Source organism: Muntiacus reevesi, chromosome 6 (assembly GCF_963930625.1).
Source record: "Muntiacus reevesi chromosome 6, mMunRee1.1, whole genome shotgun sequence".
In the NCBI taxonomy this organism is placed as follows: domain Eukaryota; kingdom Metazoa; phylum Chordata; class Mammalia; order Artiodactyla; family Cervidae; genus Muntiacus; species Muntiacus reevesi.
The window spans coordinates 48,609,316-48,630,059 of NC_089254.1; the positions used below are offsets into that span (position 1 = coordinate 48,609,316).

The 20,744-nt window shown below is 40.6% G+C and overlaps 1 protein-coding gene across 6 annotated transcripts in view; it reads right to left on the reverse strand.

Moving 5' to 3' along the window:
* The window catches only part of ST7 (suppression of tumorigenicity 7), a 252,485-nt gene that overhangs the window by 24,931 nt on the left and 206,810 nt on the right, over positions 1 to 20,744 (reverse strand). For all 6 annotated transcript variants that reach the window (XM_065939229.1, XM_065939231.1, XM_065939228.1 and 3 more), the window contains 2 exons: positions 16,880 to 16,952; positions 15,304 to 15,406 (listed from right to left, as the gene is read on the reverse strand). In XM_065939229.1, the coding sequence (XP_065795301.1) occupies positions 15,304 to 15,406; positions 16,880 to 16,952 (176 nt within the window). The remainder of the gene's footprint in view (positions 1 to 15,303; positions 15,407 to 16,879; positions 16,953 to 20,744) is intronic.

Here is a 20,744-nt window from a genome sequence, read left to right on the forward strand (position 1 = left end):
GTATTTTATATTTGCAAAAGCTCACTGGTCTTTGCTGGCTGGCGTTCCCCATGCTCCACTCCTCACCGCCTCCCCTTGGGATCTGTCCCCAGCACACAGACACACACCCAACTGCCAACCACAGTCGCAACAACCCAGGTATCTCCTATCAAAAGGAGAATAGCAGGCCACAGAGGCATGTGTTTCATGAAAACAGCACCACCACGGCAAATGGAGGTGCTATGAGAAGAGAAATCCAACACAACTTTAATGTCAGAAACAACTGTCTGGATTCATGTGTTGGAGGAAATTTATGAGAGAGGGTGAAGAGTGGAAGAATCCAAAGACACAGAACGGAGATCCCGAGACACCCATCAGCGTTTCCCTCTCATCTCACTGTGCACGCTGGGCCCGGGGGTGCAGTGGCCTTAACCTTCCTTGCCTCTCAGCGTGTTCGGTGTCAGGGCACACTGCCCAGCAGGAGCCGGGCGGACACATTCTGGCCTCTGGGCTCAGCAAATGAAACTTCCCTTGCTCGGGGTCTAATATCTGAAGAGAACTCAGAGCTTCAAAGCAGGAAGAGCAGGAAGTGAGAATGCTCAACCGAGGGCAGCAGAGAGCAGCCTGCACCTTCACCCTTGTGGGTTTGAAGGCCCTCCTCCAGAGAAACACCTCTTCCCAGGCTGGTCCATGAAAGGTGGTCATTAGTTTGATGAGAGCTCCCTGGGTATGAGTTCATATGCTTTTTTGAATTCTACATGTTATTGCTTTCTGCCTCCATCTTGCTTTAAAACACTGCACAACACACATCTTTTGGGAAAGATAATGATTTTGAATTACCTACTAATCGTACTAGCACTGTATCTATAATAAATATCAATCATAATATAAATACAAAGGTGAATTTTACATTCAGAGATATTTGGTTATCATCTTGTGATTTTACCTTAACAGAAGTTATTATATCATATGGTGCCACTGCCCATGATGATCTTAGAAGGTCCCAAGAGTCATAACTTATAAAATGCTCCGAGCTGTATTGATATTTTTTCAAAGTTAGAGAAGGAAGACCTTCTGATCACTCTTAATAATCATCAAGAGAGCAAAGGAAAGGGAAAATTTCTTGCTTAATGAGTGCCCTAGAATAAGATTTTGATTTCTGAGTTTCTAATAATTATTTACGGCCTATCAAGCAGTCAACTTTTAAAGAAAGATCATGTTATATGACCTTTGAAACAAACTAAATATGAAAACCCTATCTCATGTATCCCAGGAAAATAAACACCTCAAGTTCCTAAGGATTGGATAGTGGTTGAAAGAAAAGTGTAACTTACCATTCCTTTTCATTTCTATGATTAGGAAAGGCTTTCACAATCATATCATTAAGCATCTGCGAGAGAACCCTTCTCTTGGGCTAAAGAACCTTCAGGAATAGAAGCACCTGAGAAGAAGTGGCCTAGTAGACACCCAAAAGTGGGTAGAAGCCTCAACAAACCAGGAAGGGGTGTGGCAGAAAGAACTTGGGGAAGGAGGGAGGACCTCTAGAAAATTATCTACAAAGGGATACAATAGATCTGTGTTGTCCAATGTGCTATCCTCTATTTAATGTGTACCTATTTATTAATTAAAATTAAATTAAATTAAAAATTCAGTTCCTCAGTTCCCATTAGCCATATTTCAATTGCTGAAGTGCTGTATGGAGTTAGTGACTATACTACTGGACAAGGCAGAGATATTTCCGTGATAACAGAAAGTCCTCGTGGACAGCATTGATTCAAACAATGGAAGTTTCTAATCTTCAAGTAATCGAAACCATTTATAAAATGAAAAAATTTCACAGATGTGTGTCAAATCTACTGATCAGAAATACACAATAAGGCAAAAAGTTACAATAAATAGTAATAATACAAGAATTCATTTAAAAATACTACTGGCCGCCAGGGTGTCTACATAATATCTGGAAAGCAGGAGTGCACATGTCTATGAGACAGCTGGTTTACTCAGCCTGTTGACTGAACGTGGTGCATATGGCTTCAAGGACACTGTCCACAGCCCCCAGTATGGGCTGTGAGGTAATGGGCTGTTTCTCCTCTGACTCCCTCTGATCTCTGTGTATGTGTACTTTTCACACACCACCTTAGATTAGTTATAAGTCTCAGCTCAGGTATAAGATCCCAAAGAACATGAATCTCATTTCCCAAGAAGTCTCTCAAAATGAGCATCCCTGGCCTTAACAGCCTCATGAGACAAAGGAGTGCAGCTCACCAAGAAAACTCAGCTGCCTTCCCATTGCATCTACTTTATGGCATAAGCAGGTTTTGTCTGTAAAGGAGATTTATACTGCAGCATGGTTTCAAACAAAATGTTGGCTCTAACCAAATAATGAAGACTAATAACAACAGTGTGTTATGTTTCTGGCCTGGTTTAAAATGGTTGGCAAGATTAGTTCTCAACATGTGCAACATTTAAATTAGAAAGGCATGGAACAACATTTCACATCTTACTTGTCAAGAGAAGAATAAATGGAAAGGGCAGATCCCTATCCACAACTATGCAGAAATCAATTAGAATAACTGTAGCTTGCAAATCAGAGAACACTCCCTGCCTGCCTGCAGCAGTTCCTTGGTTTCGATTAGCTAGGCCAGCATTCTGCGCTATCTTGCCTGCCATCCTGCCTCTGACTTCCTTCCCAGATTCTCAAATCACATTGCACTTGAAGCACATGCTTCTAAAGGTTTCGGAAGCAACTTTTCAAAATCTATTTGTGTCAGAATCTTGCTCCTAAGCTCAAGATAGGAACATCACACATTAGCACAGATGAAGAGGAGCTGAGTGGTGTCTGCTTATGGAGGTCTGTGAGCAGAGGCTGGTTCACCTGTCGGGAATGGTGTAGGAGGGAGGTGCCCTGTCACAGGCTACCCCAGGTGACTGCTCAGATCTCTTCTGTTAAGGTCTTAAAATTCTATAATAATTAGAGTGAACATGATTCCAACGTTATCCTTCACACAGATACTAATGCCAAACAGTCCATACTCCCGTTTTGGATTTTCAACACTAGTAACAGCAGAAGTCCTGTGAAAATAACTGGCAAAAACATGGGATTAAAGAAAATGAGAAAGAACAAATTAATTAGACTACAATACATTTAGATGAAGCTTATCATGTTCTTCATCCAAAATCAGGTAGTGGAAGAATATTTATTAGCATGAGAAAATGTTCATGACATATCACTAAATGAAGAAAGAACAAAACAAATGTATCATACAGATTGTGATTTTGGTAATACAAATGCACATGTAGTAATTAAAAGCATTGGAAGGTCACAGATTGAATGTTAATGGTGGAAAATACTTGATCTTATGGAGATTAATTTTTCCACTTTTTCTATGCTTTCCAAGTTTTCTGTAATAAGCATTTTAATATTTTCTCTCTCTCTACATGTATATGTATGTGCATGTATGTGTGTGTATATAATAACAAAACTATTTTCTAGACTTGCATCAGAAACATAAAAAGCAAACCACACAAATAAACAAGATAACCAGGGGATCAATTTTTCATGTCTTCAGTGCTCTGGTGCAACTGGCTCTGAAAGAGGCGTTAAGCTTAGAAATGATGTGTTAAAAACATCAGTAAAGGGCTCAGAGAATAAACTAGTGCTACAGTGGAAGGACTGATGCTGAAGCTGAAACTCCAGTGCTTTGGCCACCTCATGCGAAGAGTTGACTCATTGGAAAAGACCCTGATGCTGGTAGGGATTGGGGGCAGGAGGAGAAGGAGACGACAGAGGATGAGATGGTTGGATGGCATCCCCAACTCGATGGACATGGGTTTGAGTAAACTCCAGGAGTTGGTGATGGACAGGGAGGCCTGGCGTGCTGCGATTCATGGGGTTGCAAAGAGTCGGACACGACTGAGCGACTGAACTGACTGACTGACTGACTGACTGAGAAGCCATGCTGCATATTCTGAGTTTCAGTGATGTCCACTCCCTGGAGTCAGCAAGACACATTCTGGAATAGAACAGAGATGCCTGAAGGGGACCACGGCTCGCTCTGACCATGCCGCAGTGGGGCCTCAGGTGTGCAGTCCTTCGCCCCGGTCCCACTGCTCATTTGCTCCCTGCTCCCTTAAACTGCTGCTTGGATCCCATCTCCACTATTCTGCTAAGAGACCTCAGACAAGTTATGTAATTTTTTCAAACTCAGTTTGCTCATCTGTTAAAACAGAATAATAAAAATACCCTCTTGCTGTTTTAACTTCTGTATACTACATAGGATGATATTTGCAAAGCATTCACACAGTTCCTGGCACAGGAGTATTCATTAAATAGAAGCTATTTTTTGCTAACCAACAAACAAATGAAGTATTTAAATTACTGTGGAGGGAAGTTGTGTTTCCTGTGGATATATGTCCCACAGATGATTTAATCTGTTTCTCGGTAAAACACTTCGGCAATTTTATAGTAGTAGCAGTTCAGCTAAAGAGAACTGGCTGCCAGGGGTCATCAACTGACCAGTATGAAGACAAGCACAAAGCAAAGCTGAAATGCCAAATTCAGCCGGGTGAGCTGCAGTACCACCCAGGGGTCCTCTTCTCAAGCTCGCTGCTTCTTGCTGGTTCACTTATCTATTCATCAGCTACTTTGCTTCACTCATAAAATACAGCATGTCCACAGTATATCCCAAGAAAAGTTATGGGCGTGCTGTCCCCCAAGGGCACAGATATAGCAGTGGTCACATGTTATGCATACGTGCCCAGTTGTATCTGACTCTTTGCGACCCTATGGACTGTAGCCCCCCAGGCTCCTCTGTCCATGGGATTCTCCAGACCAGGAATGCTAGAGTGAGTTGTCATTTCCTCCTCCAGGGGATCTTCCTGACCCAGGGATGGAACCCGGATCTCCTGCAGCTCTTGCACTGGCAAGCAGGCTCTGTGCCACCTTGGAAGCCCATAGCAGGGGCCACAGTGTTCTCCAATCACACATGTGGGAGGACCCCATAGTTTACCCCAGGGGCACAGATATGGGCACATCCACAAGTCACCTCAAGTGCATGGACATGATCAGGTCAGGTCCCCACCTTGGTGACCTCTAATCTTTGTAGGAGTGTGTGTGTGTGAGAGAGAGAGAGAGTGTGTGTGTGTGTAAACATGCATGTGTGCGCACATGTACAGACAAAGAAACAATAAAATTCAACATGATGACTGTCTTAGTAAGAGGCATATACTTAGGACTAAGGAAGCAAATGAGGAACACTGTCTCTGGGACAGCTTCACAGAAAGAGGAAAATATGAGTCAGTCTTACTAAATAAACAAGAGTTTAACTATAAAGATGAGGGGAGGCGGAAGCCACTGTAAGGCTGGGCCAAAGCATCACAGGCCATAATGGGTTTGCAGTCTTGAAGGGCTTGAGTGCTAAGCTGACGGCAATGGCCAACTCTGAGGAAGCGCTAACACATGTCAAGCGTATTTACCTCAGGTACACCTTACAACTGTGTGAGGGAGCTGATACTATTATTCCTATTTTACAGGTGAAAAAGACGGACACTTTGGGAAGTTAAATAGCTTGTCCAGGGTTGCATGATTTGTGTGTGATGGAACCTATCCTGGAACTCAGGTTTCATGCTACTCTCCAGGGAGTGAAGCAGGAAACGTGGATGTAAAAGGCCTTGCGTGATTTGCCCCAGAGTACAACCTTTGCCCTGAGTTATTCTGTGGTTTTCGAACTGTGATACCCTGAAAATTCTGTTTTGAAGAAAAAAAGAAACGTAACACAGAATGTGAAGTTAATGTAAAACAAAGCTGTGGGGAATCTTAAGGGAAGCACCCAAGAAGGACTGAAGACTCTAATGGCTCCTAGGCAGAGTCTGAAAATCCCTGCAGTAGGCATTGGGAAGAGAGTTGGTACAGTTTGTACCAAAGTTTCTCCATAAAGAAATGGGCAAGTCATGTGTAGCAGCACCAGATAGGGAACAGACTAAGGTTAGCAAAGTCTTAAAAGCTCCTGTCCAAGGGAGGGCCGATGAGACTGAAGAGGGGGACTTCCCCTGAACTTGCCACCTGGCTGAGTCTAAGGATGAGAGAAGGACTCAAGGTGATTGAGATATTTCTAGTTTAGGAAACTACCATAATGGGAGATCATCAGCTAAGATAAAGACACCAGAGGAGGAAGAGGCTTAGTGGTGGGAAGGAAACAAAAACAGCTGAAGTGCCTACAAAACACCTCTGGAGTGATGGCCTGAAGGGAGGAGTGAAGGCATGCTGGCCTGGCTGTGCGGGGAGCAGAGAGGCTGAAGACGCGGGAGTACACGAGGTCTCCCAGGAGGGCTTCCAGAAGGAAAGGAGAGGACCGAGGACCGCCCTGAGGGAGGGCGGGGAGGAAGTGCTGCAGCAGCAGAGCCCGGAGAGGCGGCACAGGGAGCAGGTGGCTCGCAGCCAAGACGACCTCGCTATCGAAAGTGGTCAGTGGGACCAAAGGCTGAGGAAGCATCAGACAGGGTGAGCGGGGGGAGGCGGGGTTCTCGGCGAGACTGTCCTCCGTGGAAGCAGTGTACACTGCTTTTTGTTAAAGAGAGAGACCTCTTAGAAACTTTCTGTTTTTGAGAAATGTGGCTAAAAACTGGTTTGTGTTCATTTTTCCCTGGGTCCTATTTCCACAATACATTCTCCTTTCTCTAATCCAAAAAAAACTTTGGAACAAAATATGACTCAAGTCAAAGAAACTTATATTGAAATAATAATATTTCTGAAATGTGCCATTGACATACAATATCATAGACAATCTGCCAGGCTATTCTGAGTTTCTGCTTCCATGCTTCAAGCACTTTTAAATGCTAAAACCCACGACACATTTTGTTTCCTAAATTCGATTAAAAAGCAATTTTATACTCTGTCAATCAGCTTTACTAAGCTATAAAGGGAGGATTACATTAGTGTTTGCAAGAAACAGAATTTCCATCACTATAACAAGGTCCCGTGGATACGCCATTAGCATATACATTTACCAGGATGCTTTTCCCCACAAACCTCTAGAAATCCCGATGAAATTTTAGATTAACATGAGATGAACTTTTCTTTTTAAAAAAATGCAAATTTTTAATGGGAGTGCATTTCTGTCATAACATTCTTCATTCTTCCCTCTACATTTTCTTAGGTCTTTCCTTCCATGCTCCTTTTGTCTTTTAAAACAAAAACCCTCACCTCAAAGTTCTGTGACAGGCCCCCAGGCTGCCCTGTTGCTGACTAAGGGTCAGGAGTGTGGCAAGCCCCTTTCCACCAGCACCCTCAGGATGCCTATGCACCCCCTTCAGGGCCCGGGGGGTGCCCAGGAAGACAAGCCTGAGATTTAGCAGCACTGGGATTTTGGGCTAGATGAAGAGGAAAGTTTTTCCCCTTTGGTCCTGGTGATTTTTCTTGATTTTTCTCCCTCAACAGCTTCACCCACAGCACCCAAGTACTCCAACCCCCCAGGGCTCAGAATGGGTGTGGGGCCTCCTGTTCTATGGGTGGAACCTCACGAATTTGGAATTGTCCTGTGGTGATGGGGATGGCTCCCAGGCTTCTGTTATTTTTTAAACTGTATGAAGAGGTGCCTTGGGGTTGTAGGGTACCAGCCTTCTTGTCCCAGTTTCAACCAGAGTGATTCTACTTTTAATTACTTTGTTCACTGAGGATTCACATAAGATTGTAATAGGAGGGGAAAAAAACCTGTTTATTGCTATAAAAATAATAAATCATTATTAATTAGTTTGTTGGTGTTTGGTTTGGGAGTTTTTTGGTGGTGGCAAGTAGGAATGACTGTGCTAGAATGGAAATGGGTAACTCTTAATCAGTCACAAGTGAAGGACTTAGCCAGCAGTTACAAACTTGAAATTCATGAAGACAACAGCTGCAGCCGGAACGTGCTAGAGCCTCTTCCAGGTCTGGAGGCTGAGGAGAACCTGTGGGCACTCCAGGTCGGGGCACTGTAGTGCCACTGTTCCTCTCTCTGGCTATACTTCTTCAGACTATGGCAGTCTAAGAAGTATCATTAAAGTGTGTTTCTAAGCAGCCTGTACTTGTGCCCAGCATGCAAGTGCAGAAACAGCTGAAGGTACAAGGGAAAGGGCCAGCATATACTGCACACCTACTATGTTCTGAACAAGTTACTCAGTGTAATTCCACTTACTTTTCATCAGCCTTATGAAGCGTTTATTCTTATCCCCATTTTATCAAAAAGAAACCTGGCGGGGAGCTAATTAACTCTTCCTTCCCATACTTCCCTCTGGTCTTGTGGACAGGAAGTGGGAGCTCTTGTTTCAAACACTTTTGAACTCCTCCAATAATATTTGATGACTCTGCCTACTTATGTTCATACCCCTTGCATCATCATTGTAATTAACGTTTTCTCAGTAATAACAGGAACTTTACATACTGGGCCTGACAATTCAGACAAGAAACATACATGGCTGATGATGTTCCACGTTACTAGCAGTGGCAAAGAAATACAAAATAAAAGAACAGAATTACATGTCTGTACTTAATAAAAATCATAACTTCTATATTCCTTCTATTTTTTTTGTTTGTTTGTTTTAGACAAACTGCTCCATGCTGGTGAGAGTGTGATAAAATGGAAAAGTAAGAGTCACCAGTTGATGCGAGTGTAAACTGCTATAATTTTTTTTGGTAAGCAATTCAGCAAAAAATATCAAGAACCCTGAATGCTTCTGTGTGTTATTCAGTCATTCTTATTATGTAAATTTATCCTAAGATAAATTTAATAATCTTAAAGACCAAAAAATTCTTTATGCCCAAAGACGTTCACTAGTTGAGATGACCTCAAACTGATGGCTACAATTAGAGAACACAAAAAACAAATGATTCTCTTCAACAAATGGCGCTGGAAAGCCTGGATATCCACGTGCGAAAGAATAAAACTGCACCTATATTTTACACCATAGGCAAAAATCAACTAAAAAGGCATTAAGACTTAAACACACAGGAAAAACTTCCTAACACTAAGTCTTGTCAATGATGGCTTGGATATGATACCAAAAGCACCGGCAACACAAGCAAAGTAGACAAGTGGGACTACATTAAAATGAAAAGCTCCTGCATAGCTAAGGAAACAGCACAAGAGGCAACCTATGAAATGGGAGAAAATATTTGTAAACCATATCTGAAAAGAAGTTAATATCCGAATAAATAATGGAACCCCAACTCAGTGAAAATGACCTGATTTAAGAGTCGGCAAAGCACTTGAATAGCCATTTCTTCAAAGAAGGCATACAATGATCAACAGGTACATGAAAAGGTAACATCATAGACCATCAGGAAAATGCAAATCAAAGCTGCAATGAGATACCACCTCACACATATTACATTGGCCACTATCAAAAAATTGAATATGACAAGTGTTAGCAAGGAAGTGAAGAAACTAGAATTCCTGCACACAGCTGGGGAGGGATGCAAAATGGGACAGCCAATATGAAGACCCCTCAGAAACTAAAAAATATGATCCAACAGCCACACTTCTGGGGATTCATCTAAAAGAACTGAAAACAGAGTTGAAGAGATTTGCACTCCCATGTTCACTGCAGCATTATTCACAGTAGTAAAGAAGTGGAAACAATCTAATTTTCCATCAATGAATGCATAAAGAAAGAAAATGTCATGTGTACATATAAACACACATACACACCATACTGGAATATTGTTCAGTCTTAAAAAGGTAGGAAATTCTGCCTTGTGCAACAAAATGGATGAACTTGGAGGACATCATGCAAAGTGACAAAAACTAGTCACAGAAGGACAGATAATACATGATTCTACCTGCATGAGGCAGCTAAAGTAGTAAAATGCATAGAAGCAGAAAGTAGAATGACTGTTACCAGGACCTGGGAGGAAGGAGAAATGCTGAGTTGCTGTTCAGTTGGCATAAAGTTTCAGTCACGAAGAAGAAAAGATTCTAGAGATCTGCAGTACTACAATGGGCTTATAGTTAACAACATTATGCTTACACTTAAAATTTTGTTAAGAGGGTAAATTTTATGTTATATACTTTTTATAATGAAAAAGGAAGTAAATAATCCAGAAAATATTTTTAAATTTTTGAAAGCATGTGGCTAAAGACTTGGACTTTACTGTGAAGCTAGAGGATAACCATTTTAAGGTCAAAGAACTCTGAAAATCTGATGATCCTCCCCAAGAAGGAGTAAACATACCCTGATTCCCAACCATAAGATTTTATTTAAGACTGTTTTCTTCCTGCCTTTTTTCTATGAAATTTTTTTAATACTTAGGAATCACAATCACACAGAATATTCATATTTTTGAAAATTAACATGGGACTGTTCAGTTGGAGTATATGATTGGGAATTAGGGATGTATTTACTCCTTCTAGATATGGGGGCTTCCCTGGTGGCTCAGTTGGTAAAGAATCTACCTACAATGCAGGAGATCTGGGTTCGAACCTTGGGTTGGGAAGATCCCCTGGAGAAAGAAATGTCAACCCACTTTAGTATTCTTGCCTGGAGAATCCCATGGACAGAGAAAAGCCTGATGAGCTACAGTCCATGGGGTCGCAAGAGTCAAACATGACTTAGTGACTAAACCAGCACCACCGTGACTAGATATGAAGGGATTATGAATGATTTCTTTACTCTTTTCTCAAATATATATTTAAAAAATTATAATACAACTATGGAGGGAAAAACCATACCTAATGCAGCTTGACTAAACCAATAATTTAGTCATTTTTTGGACACTTGTCAAAGTGAAATTTATCTTTAGCACCCTGAAGGAGTGAATGCAACATGCTCCAAACCAAAAATGTGTCTCTTCCCAGGGAGAGCCTTGAGATGGAGGTCTGGCATACTAAGAGCACATAAGCACTCATTAACTTAGATCTGTGTAAAGTAATGGATCACTGATAGAAATGTACCCCTCCTTGTCAGGCTGAGCAAGAACAGGGCAGGTGGGAAAGTACATCTGTAGGGAAAGCAGAAGAAAAAAACTGAAGCTAAAAATCCATTAAACAATAGATAGCAATACAATGTAGCTGGCCCTTCACAGGTCCAGCATCACATGGTGAAGGACAGTGAAGCCTGGCGTGTTGCGGTCCATGGGGTTGCAGAGTCGGACACAACTGAGAGACAGAATAACAACAACGTGAATGAAATTTTCTTTAAAACACAGAGAAACTCTTTAAATTCAAAACCCCTATTTTAAGCACATTGAATGGGAAACTCCTCTAATGACTTAAAGCTTTGTCTTTTTGAACTGTGTACCCAGGTCTTGAAAATCACCAGCATGATTAAGATCCTAAGACCCCTCATCAAACTCAAAAGAGGTGACCAGTAGGCACATGATCAGTGTGCTGTAGTGAGAGACCAGAGAGGAAGAATGGTTCTGGGATGGGGAGATATACACTTCCCAGTGGTGACTTATAACGGTGGGGGTGAAGGATGAGGAGGATGGCCTATTGGAAGGAACTGGAAAAAATGAAGACAAGTTGGATTAGATCATAAGCGGTCCTGAAGAACTATCCAAGGAGTTGACACCTTCTGTAGGGCTGGAGACACAGCTGCACTTCCTCGGGAAGGGAGTAACACAATTTGATGGCAGTATGAGTCTATGGGGTGCTTCCTCCTTATACTCTGCTGCAATCTAAAGCTTTAGAAATCATGTTTGGAATCAAACAACTTTGAGGCTCCCCTTCAGAACAGAAATCCACAACTTTGTACTATTGTTATTTATTTCTCAGTCCTGTGGTGTAGTTAGGAGCATTACTCTCTATTCTTCATGTTTGCAGGCGAAGAGAGTTCCTAGGGATAACCCTCCTGGAGTAAATAACTAATATTTATCACTGGAAGTTGAAATATTAACTATTCTTACTGGGGTTGGAACTAAACCAGAAATCTATGGAAGACAATTCACAGTTGGTATTTTTTCTCTTTCCAAGTAGGCTATAATTGGGTAAAACAGCATTTATATACTGAAAATTCCAGGGGTAGGCCACTGAAAACTTCTTGTGAAAGAGCAAAAGAAACTATGGAAGTAAGTAAGACCCTGAAGAAATCTGGATTGTCCACAGGAATTGAGTGCCTAGGGGAGGGATGTGGCTGCCATCATTTGAAGGTTTGTGCCTAGGCTGGTCTGCCATCTGGTGGGATCTGGCACACAGTGGAGGGAGATGTTTAAGAGCTGGATAACCTAGAATCCGTTCAGGCTCTGTCATTTACTTGTGGTATAACCAACAGCAGATTACTTAACCTCTCCAAACCTGTAGTGCCCTCTTCTATGTAGCAGGGATAAAAGTATCACAGTGTCATTACGAAAAATAAATGAGATGGTATATGTGGTTCAGTTAGCACTGTGCTTGCCACATAGCAAACATTAACAGACACCAATAATAAACATAACTTTCAGAGTATCATGAAAGATTTAAGCTTAAAATCTGGGAGGTGTCCCACATGACATTTAAAGTCCCTTCTTACTAAAAGAATCTTAAGTGTTTACATCCTCCATTGATGTCTCATTAGAATTAAGGCTATTCTCTGCCTGAAAAGGCACCCACACACACACACACATGCATGTGTGCACACATGCACATTTGTGTGTGCATGTCTACTAAAGTATTAGGAAGCAGTCCCAACAAGCAGAACATGTATAAAAGATATTACTAGCAGTCTGCATAAGTACACATGTACCAGAGATTTGTGATTAACTGTGCACATAGGAAATGGCAACCCACTCCAGTACTCTTGCCTGGGAAATCCCATGGATGGAGGAGCCCAGTAGGCTACAGTCCATTGGGTCGCAAAGAGTCGGACACGACTGAGCAACTTCACTGCACATGAGGTCAGTGATTCATGGGGCTTTTTCCCCATAGAAACATCAATAATGAGGAGGATCTGGAAACAAGTTTTCTCCTCAGCACAATCATCAACAAAGCAAAGTGGTGGATAAGCACTTTATTCCCATGCCCTACTGATTTAATGACTGGAAGCTAGAGTGAAATCAAATATTCTCAACTTGTTCTATTTTCACTTTTATAAGACTTCTATTTTGAAACTAGAATACTAGTTGACTGAGTCAAATTCTTCCATGGCAGCTGTAAACCATTTCTTAGGGCTCTTACTACTCTTCTGGAGGCTCAACCATTTAAGACCATTATCTAGAATTAAATGACAGCTTCAGTTATGTCTAACCAACAAGCATTGTTCCAAGGATTGCTGCAGTTTTCTAGCCTGTGTCTCAGGATGATAAGGCTTAGGCTGGTATAACCGAAAAAGTTAAGATTCGGGTCCCATACTTGAAGAGTTGCCAATAAGCCAAATGTCAATAATTTTAATGATTTACAAACATTTGGTACACTCAAGTATTTTCAAAGAACTTCAAATATATTATCTCACTTGATCTTTATCACAGAACGTAGGAGAGGCTTATATATGTATATATATATATATATATATATATATATATATATATATATATATATATTTTTTTTTTTTTAGGAGAGGCTGATATTTTTATCTTCACTTGGAAGACAAGGGAAAACTTTGAGTTCAGAGATGCTAAACTCAAGATCCCACAGCTAGTGAATGACAGAGCCAGAACTGGAACCCAAGTTTTTGTCTCAGAATCTAGGACTCAATTGCCCAATACTGTTTGTAAAAGAGACTTATGTGTGCTTATAAAATAGCTATGTAGTTAGAGAATGGCATTCAATAAATATTAACCGATGACCTAAGTTTACTGTAATTCAGAATAATACTTTCATGATTAGTTTTACATTTTAATTAAACTTGATAATACATTTTTAACTTATCTGAAAAGATATTAAATAGATACATATTTTATACCACCCTATATACAATACCTAAGTCTACAAATACTATGCTGCTCATTATCTACTGAAACTACAGTGGATAAATATATCCTTTTGCAAATGTGGCACTGTGCACCCCTCTTCAATTTCCTGTTTTGTGAAAAGATGACCATGATCTGAGTAAAACTTTAAGAATAATAGAGATCACCTATCTCTGTCATTCTGGAGATCAACAAAGTAAATTAAAGCAGGTAACTCCAGAAGTCATCACACAGGCACACATACACACACCCCAAACCCACCCTTTTGCTACAGTACTGCAACAAAACAAGAAAACAGCCTTATTTTGTCATTTTTCACCAACATAAATTTTCATTACACATTCTGTCAAGAAAACTGTCTTGTTGTACCTAATGTGAACTACAGGAGGTTTCCTAGAGATCAAAATGTGCTTTATAATATCCAGAAACAGAAAATGGCCCTCAGCAATAAACCTATCATGGAGCGGGTACTCAAATACAGGTAATTCATGAACACACACTCTCCTTCTGAATAAAAGATTATAGAAATATCCTCTGCCATGATTTGTCTCCCTTAAAATCAAATTGACAAAAAATACATGGGAAATACTGCATATTTATAAATTGATCACTCTTGTGATTAATAATACAAATATTTCCTATTAAAATAGCAGTCACGAGAAAACTACTCCATACTGTGAGGTTTTCCTCATTATTTGCTGGCCAATACTGATTAATTATCATTTACTCATGGGCTTTCCTGATAGCTCAGTTGGTAAAGACTCTGCCTGCAATGCAAGAGACCCTGGTTTGATTCCTGGGTGGGAAAGATCTGCTTTGAGAAGGGCTAGGCTACCCACTCCAGTACTCCTGGGCTTCCCTTGTGCTCAGCTGGTAGAGAATCTGCCTGCACTGCAGGAGACCTGGGTTTGAACCCTGGGTTGGGAAGATCCCCTGGAGAAGGGAAAAGCTATCACTCCAATATTCTGGCCTGGAGAATTCCATGGACTGCATAGTCCATGGGGTCGCAAAGAGTCAGACACAACTGCATGACTTTTATTTCACTTCACTTATGGAGACACAGAATTTCATATTAGTCACTTTTTTTTATCACTGCTATTCACAGCAAGGTTCATTTCTTGAGTTCGTTCTAAGTAAGACCATAACTGATGATGTGCAATTCCTATCAAATGCACATCCTTGGGGATATCTCCATATTTTGCCAATTTTAGGCTTCCTGACCTGGCTTGCCTAAGCTAGATCTATCAATTTACCTTTACTATAAGAAGCCCGAGAATGGGCCCCAAAGCCTCTTGAATGTAGCTTTTGCCTAAAAATGAGGCCAATAAGCATAGCCTATGCAGGGCCTCAACCAAAATTCATTGGTTGCAATTCAGTCTTTTTAGAACTGGGTGTATTTAAGACATGACATTGTGGTCACCACATACTCTCTGCTCTCATAACGAGCTCCTACGGGGATTCCACCGACTCACTTTTGGCACGTGAGGATTGAATTCCACAGCTCTATGAATGGCCTCTACCGCATTCATCTCTGCTGTGCTCAGCCCCCGCCGAGAAGCAGCCTCAGGAGAGAATCTGAAAAGCAGAAAGACAAACACCATCCAGTTGGGACCACTGCTTGGGCATTAACCCGGAAAGGCATCCACACATCAAGGGCCCAGAAAAACCACAGCGAGCCAAAGGCATGAGCTCTCCAAACCTCCACTGCATCAGACCTCTGAGAGACCCTTCAGACAGAGGCCAACAAAAACCCCAGCAGAAGCAGAAAGCGTGCTTGTGTCTAATCGCGAAAGGAATTCAATTCAGCTGTCAAGTCTCTCTGTCTAAATAGCTAATCTAAGTTTTCTAGGAGGTACCTGCTTAGGTCAGGGGAGGGGGGAGGACTGACAAGGGTGGACAGTGTAGGAAAAAGAGAAAACTAGGTTACAGAAGAGCGCACTTGGTTAAAAACAGAACTGGGGAGAATTTTAAAGGAGGCTCCCAACCCCATGTCAGTGCTGCGATGGAGGGTTAAGTCTTGCAGCTTCAGCAGCAGGCGAGCCTGCTGGGGGCCATTCCGGCAGGGGGCGTGTGCATGCCCAAACTGCGGGCAAGACACCTGCCCGAGTGAATGAAAAAAACCAGACCATGCAATCTCTTTCTCACCTCACACCCAGGGCTAACTCCAGAGCTGTGCTTGGCAGGCAGACACCACAGGGGAAGCTGTGACAACCCTGGCCCTGCCCTCCCAAGCTGGAGTCGCTGTGTAGGGAGAAAAGATGTTGCAGTAGGTACTGGCGATCTACAGGATAAAAAAGAATGAAAGAAAATTACTTCGGTCTTGAAGTGCACACACACTGAACAGCAAACCTGTCTGACACAGCAGAGGCTGTGTTCTTTTCCTGGTATCTGCTTTTCAATGCTCCAGAGGGAGTGGATTGGGACATGTAAGCGTTTATGAACTCAAAACCAGTTAAGCCATCTGTTCTTTCACCTGCCAGTCACCTGGTTTATGGAAATTCTCTATGCCATGTCACCTGCCTGAATAAAAACGGCCAAGGTCCCACTGAGATGGTGACTCAAGGTAAACGAACCCTGGGTGGGGAGTCAGTTTGGAACTGCTGAGATAAAGAATGGGGGATGACCATCCCCTTTTACTGTATTACATCTGTTATGACCACTACCCCATCCTGGACTGCTGGAGGAAGAGGAATATGCAAAAAAAAAAAAAAAAAAATGAATCAAAGAAGGCATTTTTGTGTAAGTCTCAAGCAGGCCTTTTGGTATCTGTGGTCTGGCAAAAAAAGAAAAAAAAAGGAAAAAAGTCACCTCAGAGGCATGGAATTTCATACAAATCCCTCTTTAGGGACCTATTCACCATTACAAGTCCTGGGGATATGCATTCCCTCCTTCTAGTAGTGAAAGGAAAGATCAGCAGGTTTTGGAAAATGCATGCTCATAAGCAGGGGTCTCATAGACTAAGGAAAACTTCCAGAGAAACCCTCAGACACAACACGTCTCCTTTGGTCCAGACCAACACCTAGTACCACCAGGTCACTATCCACTTACTTGTCAGAAACAGCTCTTGCTTTGAGCAAGGCAGCTGTGTAGCATATTGTTGCCGACTTTGGTAAGCTTATATCTGTCAGAGAGAAAAGAAAAGTAGGAGCCGTTATATGTTTGTAGAAACAAACAGCAATAATTTAAAATACACCAGTATTTTAATCATATAAGCCTAATAGAGCATAAGTTAAGAATAGATCAATCAATGTATGCAGTACACAGCTGTTTCTTATGTATCTGGGTGGTACGTGACAAACAAGGTAATTCATTTCTCTGTAAGTAATTCATGTTTAAAGCCCACCACACTGTTTGGCAATCATCTTCTGTTTTAAAATGTATATTTTCATATGTTGAGGTTAAGCAGAGAATAGCTATAAACACATAAAATAAATATTACATGAATAGCCTTGATATCAAGAAAGGCAAATAGGACCTCTTTGTTACTTATAAAATTTCCCAAAAGGTATATGAAATAATGAAGTGAAGAAAAAAATATTACCTGGATTTTTAAAAAAAATAAGTATTTTAGTGATAAATCAATTTATTTTAAAAACTATTTTTTTAAATTTAAATCTGGTTTAAATTTAAACCAGATTTCCTTTGCATTAAGCTTCAAGAAATTTATATTCAGTTTTTTTGTTAACTGTGAGAAGAAAAATCTTTATAAAGCTATGTACATTTATATATACATACAAAATTTTTATAAAACTATGCAATTTTTGTTCATTAAAAACCCATGACAAAGCCCGTTTCAAATTATGAAGCCTAATCTGTTGCCCAGAAAAACAGGTCCTTTTGGTTGGTATAGATAATTTCAGATGGAGGGGTGAGGATGGGTCCCAGATTCAATTTACAGGGAAAAAAGCACAGAGAGCAACTAAGAGTAGCTAAACTCAAAGAGGGTGGTCCCTTGATGGGGGGCAGATTTGTACTTAAATTATGATCTTATTTTGTATCAGAACTGTATTTCTTAAACACTCATAGTAATTTATACTATGACATAGAAATACTTTCTTAATTCATACCAGGTAAAAACATGCCATTCTAAGGTGCTACAAAATTCACTCTAGGTTAGAAGAATTCTTAACACTTGGAATTCTCTTCAAGTTTCTTGTAGGGCTGTTTTCAACTTTAGAAGAATGACATTAAAGTAGGAATGAAAAGGAAAGTCCATAACTAAACAAAAGACAGCAGCAGGAGAAAATAATTTCATAAAAGAAAAACAATCTCTCATTCAATAACCAATATTTACCACCAACTCCAGCATGAAGAATTTCTCTTTCAAGGAAATTTCAATGATGTTGATAAAATACAAATAATCAGAGAAAATACCAATACAGAATCAAAAGGGTCAGATGTCTGTGAAATTCTGACCTCATAAGTTATATTCAAACAAAACTTCAGCACCGTAAGCACAGTATAAAATGTGCCTGTGACTAAGAAAAAAAGAAAGGTCAGACACTCATGGATTTGTCTTGTTGCTTTTCCAATATCTAATCGTTTAACCACTTCCCAGTAGTGAAGGACAAAGGATCCTAGTGTGCCACAGTCCCTGGGGTCGCAAAAAGTCAGACAGGACTTAGCAACTGAGCAACAACAGTATGGGAAATCAGTCCAGGAATCAATTGTCTTGTTTGCTAGGGTCCACTTATTGATTGTTATTAGAAGATAATAAAAAAAATTGCAGATAATACACATTCTACTTAAAAGTTTAAACCTTTTTTTTCTTTTTTTAAGTTTAGACCTTTCACTTAAACTTTATCCAAGCCCAGTTTTTAGGCTTCCCAGGTGGCGCTAGTGGTAAAGAGTGAAGTGAAAGTCGCTCAGTTGTGTCTAGACGACTCTATGTGACCTCACGGACTGTATAGTCCATGGAATTCTCCAGGCCAGAATACTGGAGTGGGTAGCCTTTCCCGTCTCCAGGGAATCTTCCTAACCCAGGGATCGAACCCAGGTCTCCCTCATTGCAGGCGGATTCCTTTCAATCCAGGGATTGAACCCAGGTCTCCTGCATTGCAGGTGGATTCTTTACCAGCTGAGCCACAAGGGAAGCCCAAGAATACCGGAGTGGGTAGCCAGACCCAGGAATCGAACCAGCGTCTCCTGCATTGCAGGTAGATTCTTTACCAACTGACCTATGAGGGAAGCCCTATAGCTTCCTTCATGAAGAACCCTCCTGCTAATGCACAAGACATAAGAGAAGTGGGCTCAATCCCTGGGTCAGTTGGGAATATCCCCTAGAGGAGGGCATGGAAATCCACTCCAGTATTCTTGCCTGAAGAATCCCATGGACAGAGGAACCTGGCAGGCTACATTCCATAGGGTCACAAAGAGTTGGACACAACTGAAGCGACTTAGCACTCACACTAGCCCTGTTTTCACCCTTCCTAGAGTGATCTGTGTTCCTTCTGTGTCAATCTAGCACCTTTCTATGAAATGGGAATAAAGGATTAGTACTAGAAAGGAGCTTAAACTGAAAATAATGGTCAAAATTATTTGAGGGTGGCAGCACAAGAGGGAGCCTCACTTTAAAAACTAAAGAAAACCTGTTGCTAAGGATTTAGCTTCTCAGGGGGAAGGATCAGGTTGTTTTGAAGCAAAGGAACACATTTACCTAGTTGGAAATGCAGAAACATATATAGCTGAGGTGTTCCAGCAGAGTGTTAGAGATATCTAATCAAAGGCAATCTTTAACCCTTTCACTCCTATAGACAAGACATTCACAACTCTGCAACATTATAACTACCATGGTATATTTTCCCCATTTAAAAAATGTTTACCCTTATTCTTTCATTGTATGTGAAGATGTTTGTAGTATATGTGCATGATCATAATACTTAATGAAGAAAAATATATTTTAGTCAGTATCAAATGGGAGAAGGAAAAATATAAATACCACAATTTTCCACTAGTGGCAAGTTTATTTCATTTGTTCTCTCTTTAGTATACTATTTGCTTTCACTGTTAAACAATTCACTGCAGCAAACAATTCTTACATAACTTACTTACATAGTTTCAATACTTTTCTTTTAATTCTGTCAAAGCAAGACATCTATTTGGTAATGGCAATCTGTCTCTAAGGAGGGATGAACATTATAAAGAAACTGATCCTAAACATCCCTTCAGATAAAGCATCTTGTTCAAACAAGGCTTTCTTTTACAACATATTTTTGTAAATGACATTTATTTCTGACAATATAAATCAAATGCTTTAACATTTTACCTACCCAGCAATTCTACATCTAAGATTTTATCTTAAGGAACGTTGTTATGATTGTGCATGAAGATTTAACCTTAAGGATGTTGATCACGACGTTGTTTCTAATGGTATAAAACTGCAAACAGCCTAAATGTCCAATCATAGGAGAAAGGCTAAGGTGATACACCATCCACAAGAATGCAGTTCTGGGCAGTCATTAAGTTGTACGGTAGTTAAGTATTTAATGAGCTGGGAAAGTTTTGCATTATTGTGTACACATCAATAAGTAAAACAAGTTTACAAAAATTATGCTTTCACATATTTTAAGAAAAGCATTTATATACAGAGAGATAAAAAGCCTGGAATTATACATATGAAATATTAAGCTTTATTTCTGGGTGCTCGGATTATAGACAATTTTCTACTGCTTATCTGCATTTACAAAGCTTCCTGCGAAGTACATGTAATAAGTGAATTTTTAAAAGATAATGATGATGCTAAATAGAAGGATTCTTTTCACTAACTGCCTGAAGCAAGTTCATGGGCAAATACATTGGTAGAGCCAGACGCAGACAGCATAAACAAAGGCAGAACTCACAGAAAGTGCTGTCAGCCCTGCAGATCTAGAAAATGTATTTACATGCCTTTTAAAAAGCTAGTGTATTCTTTTGC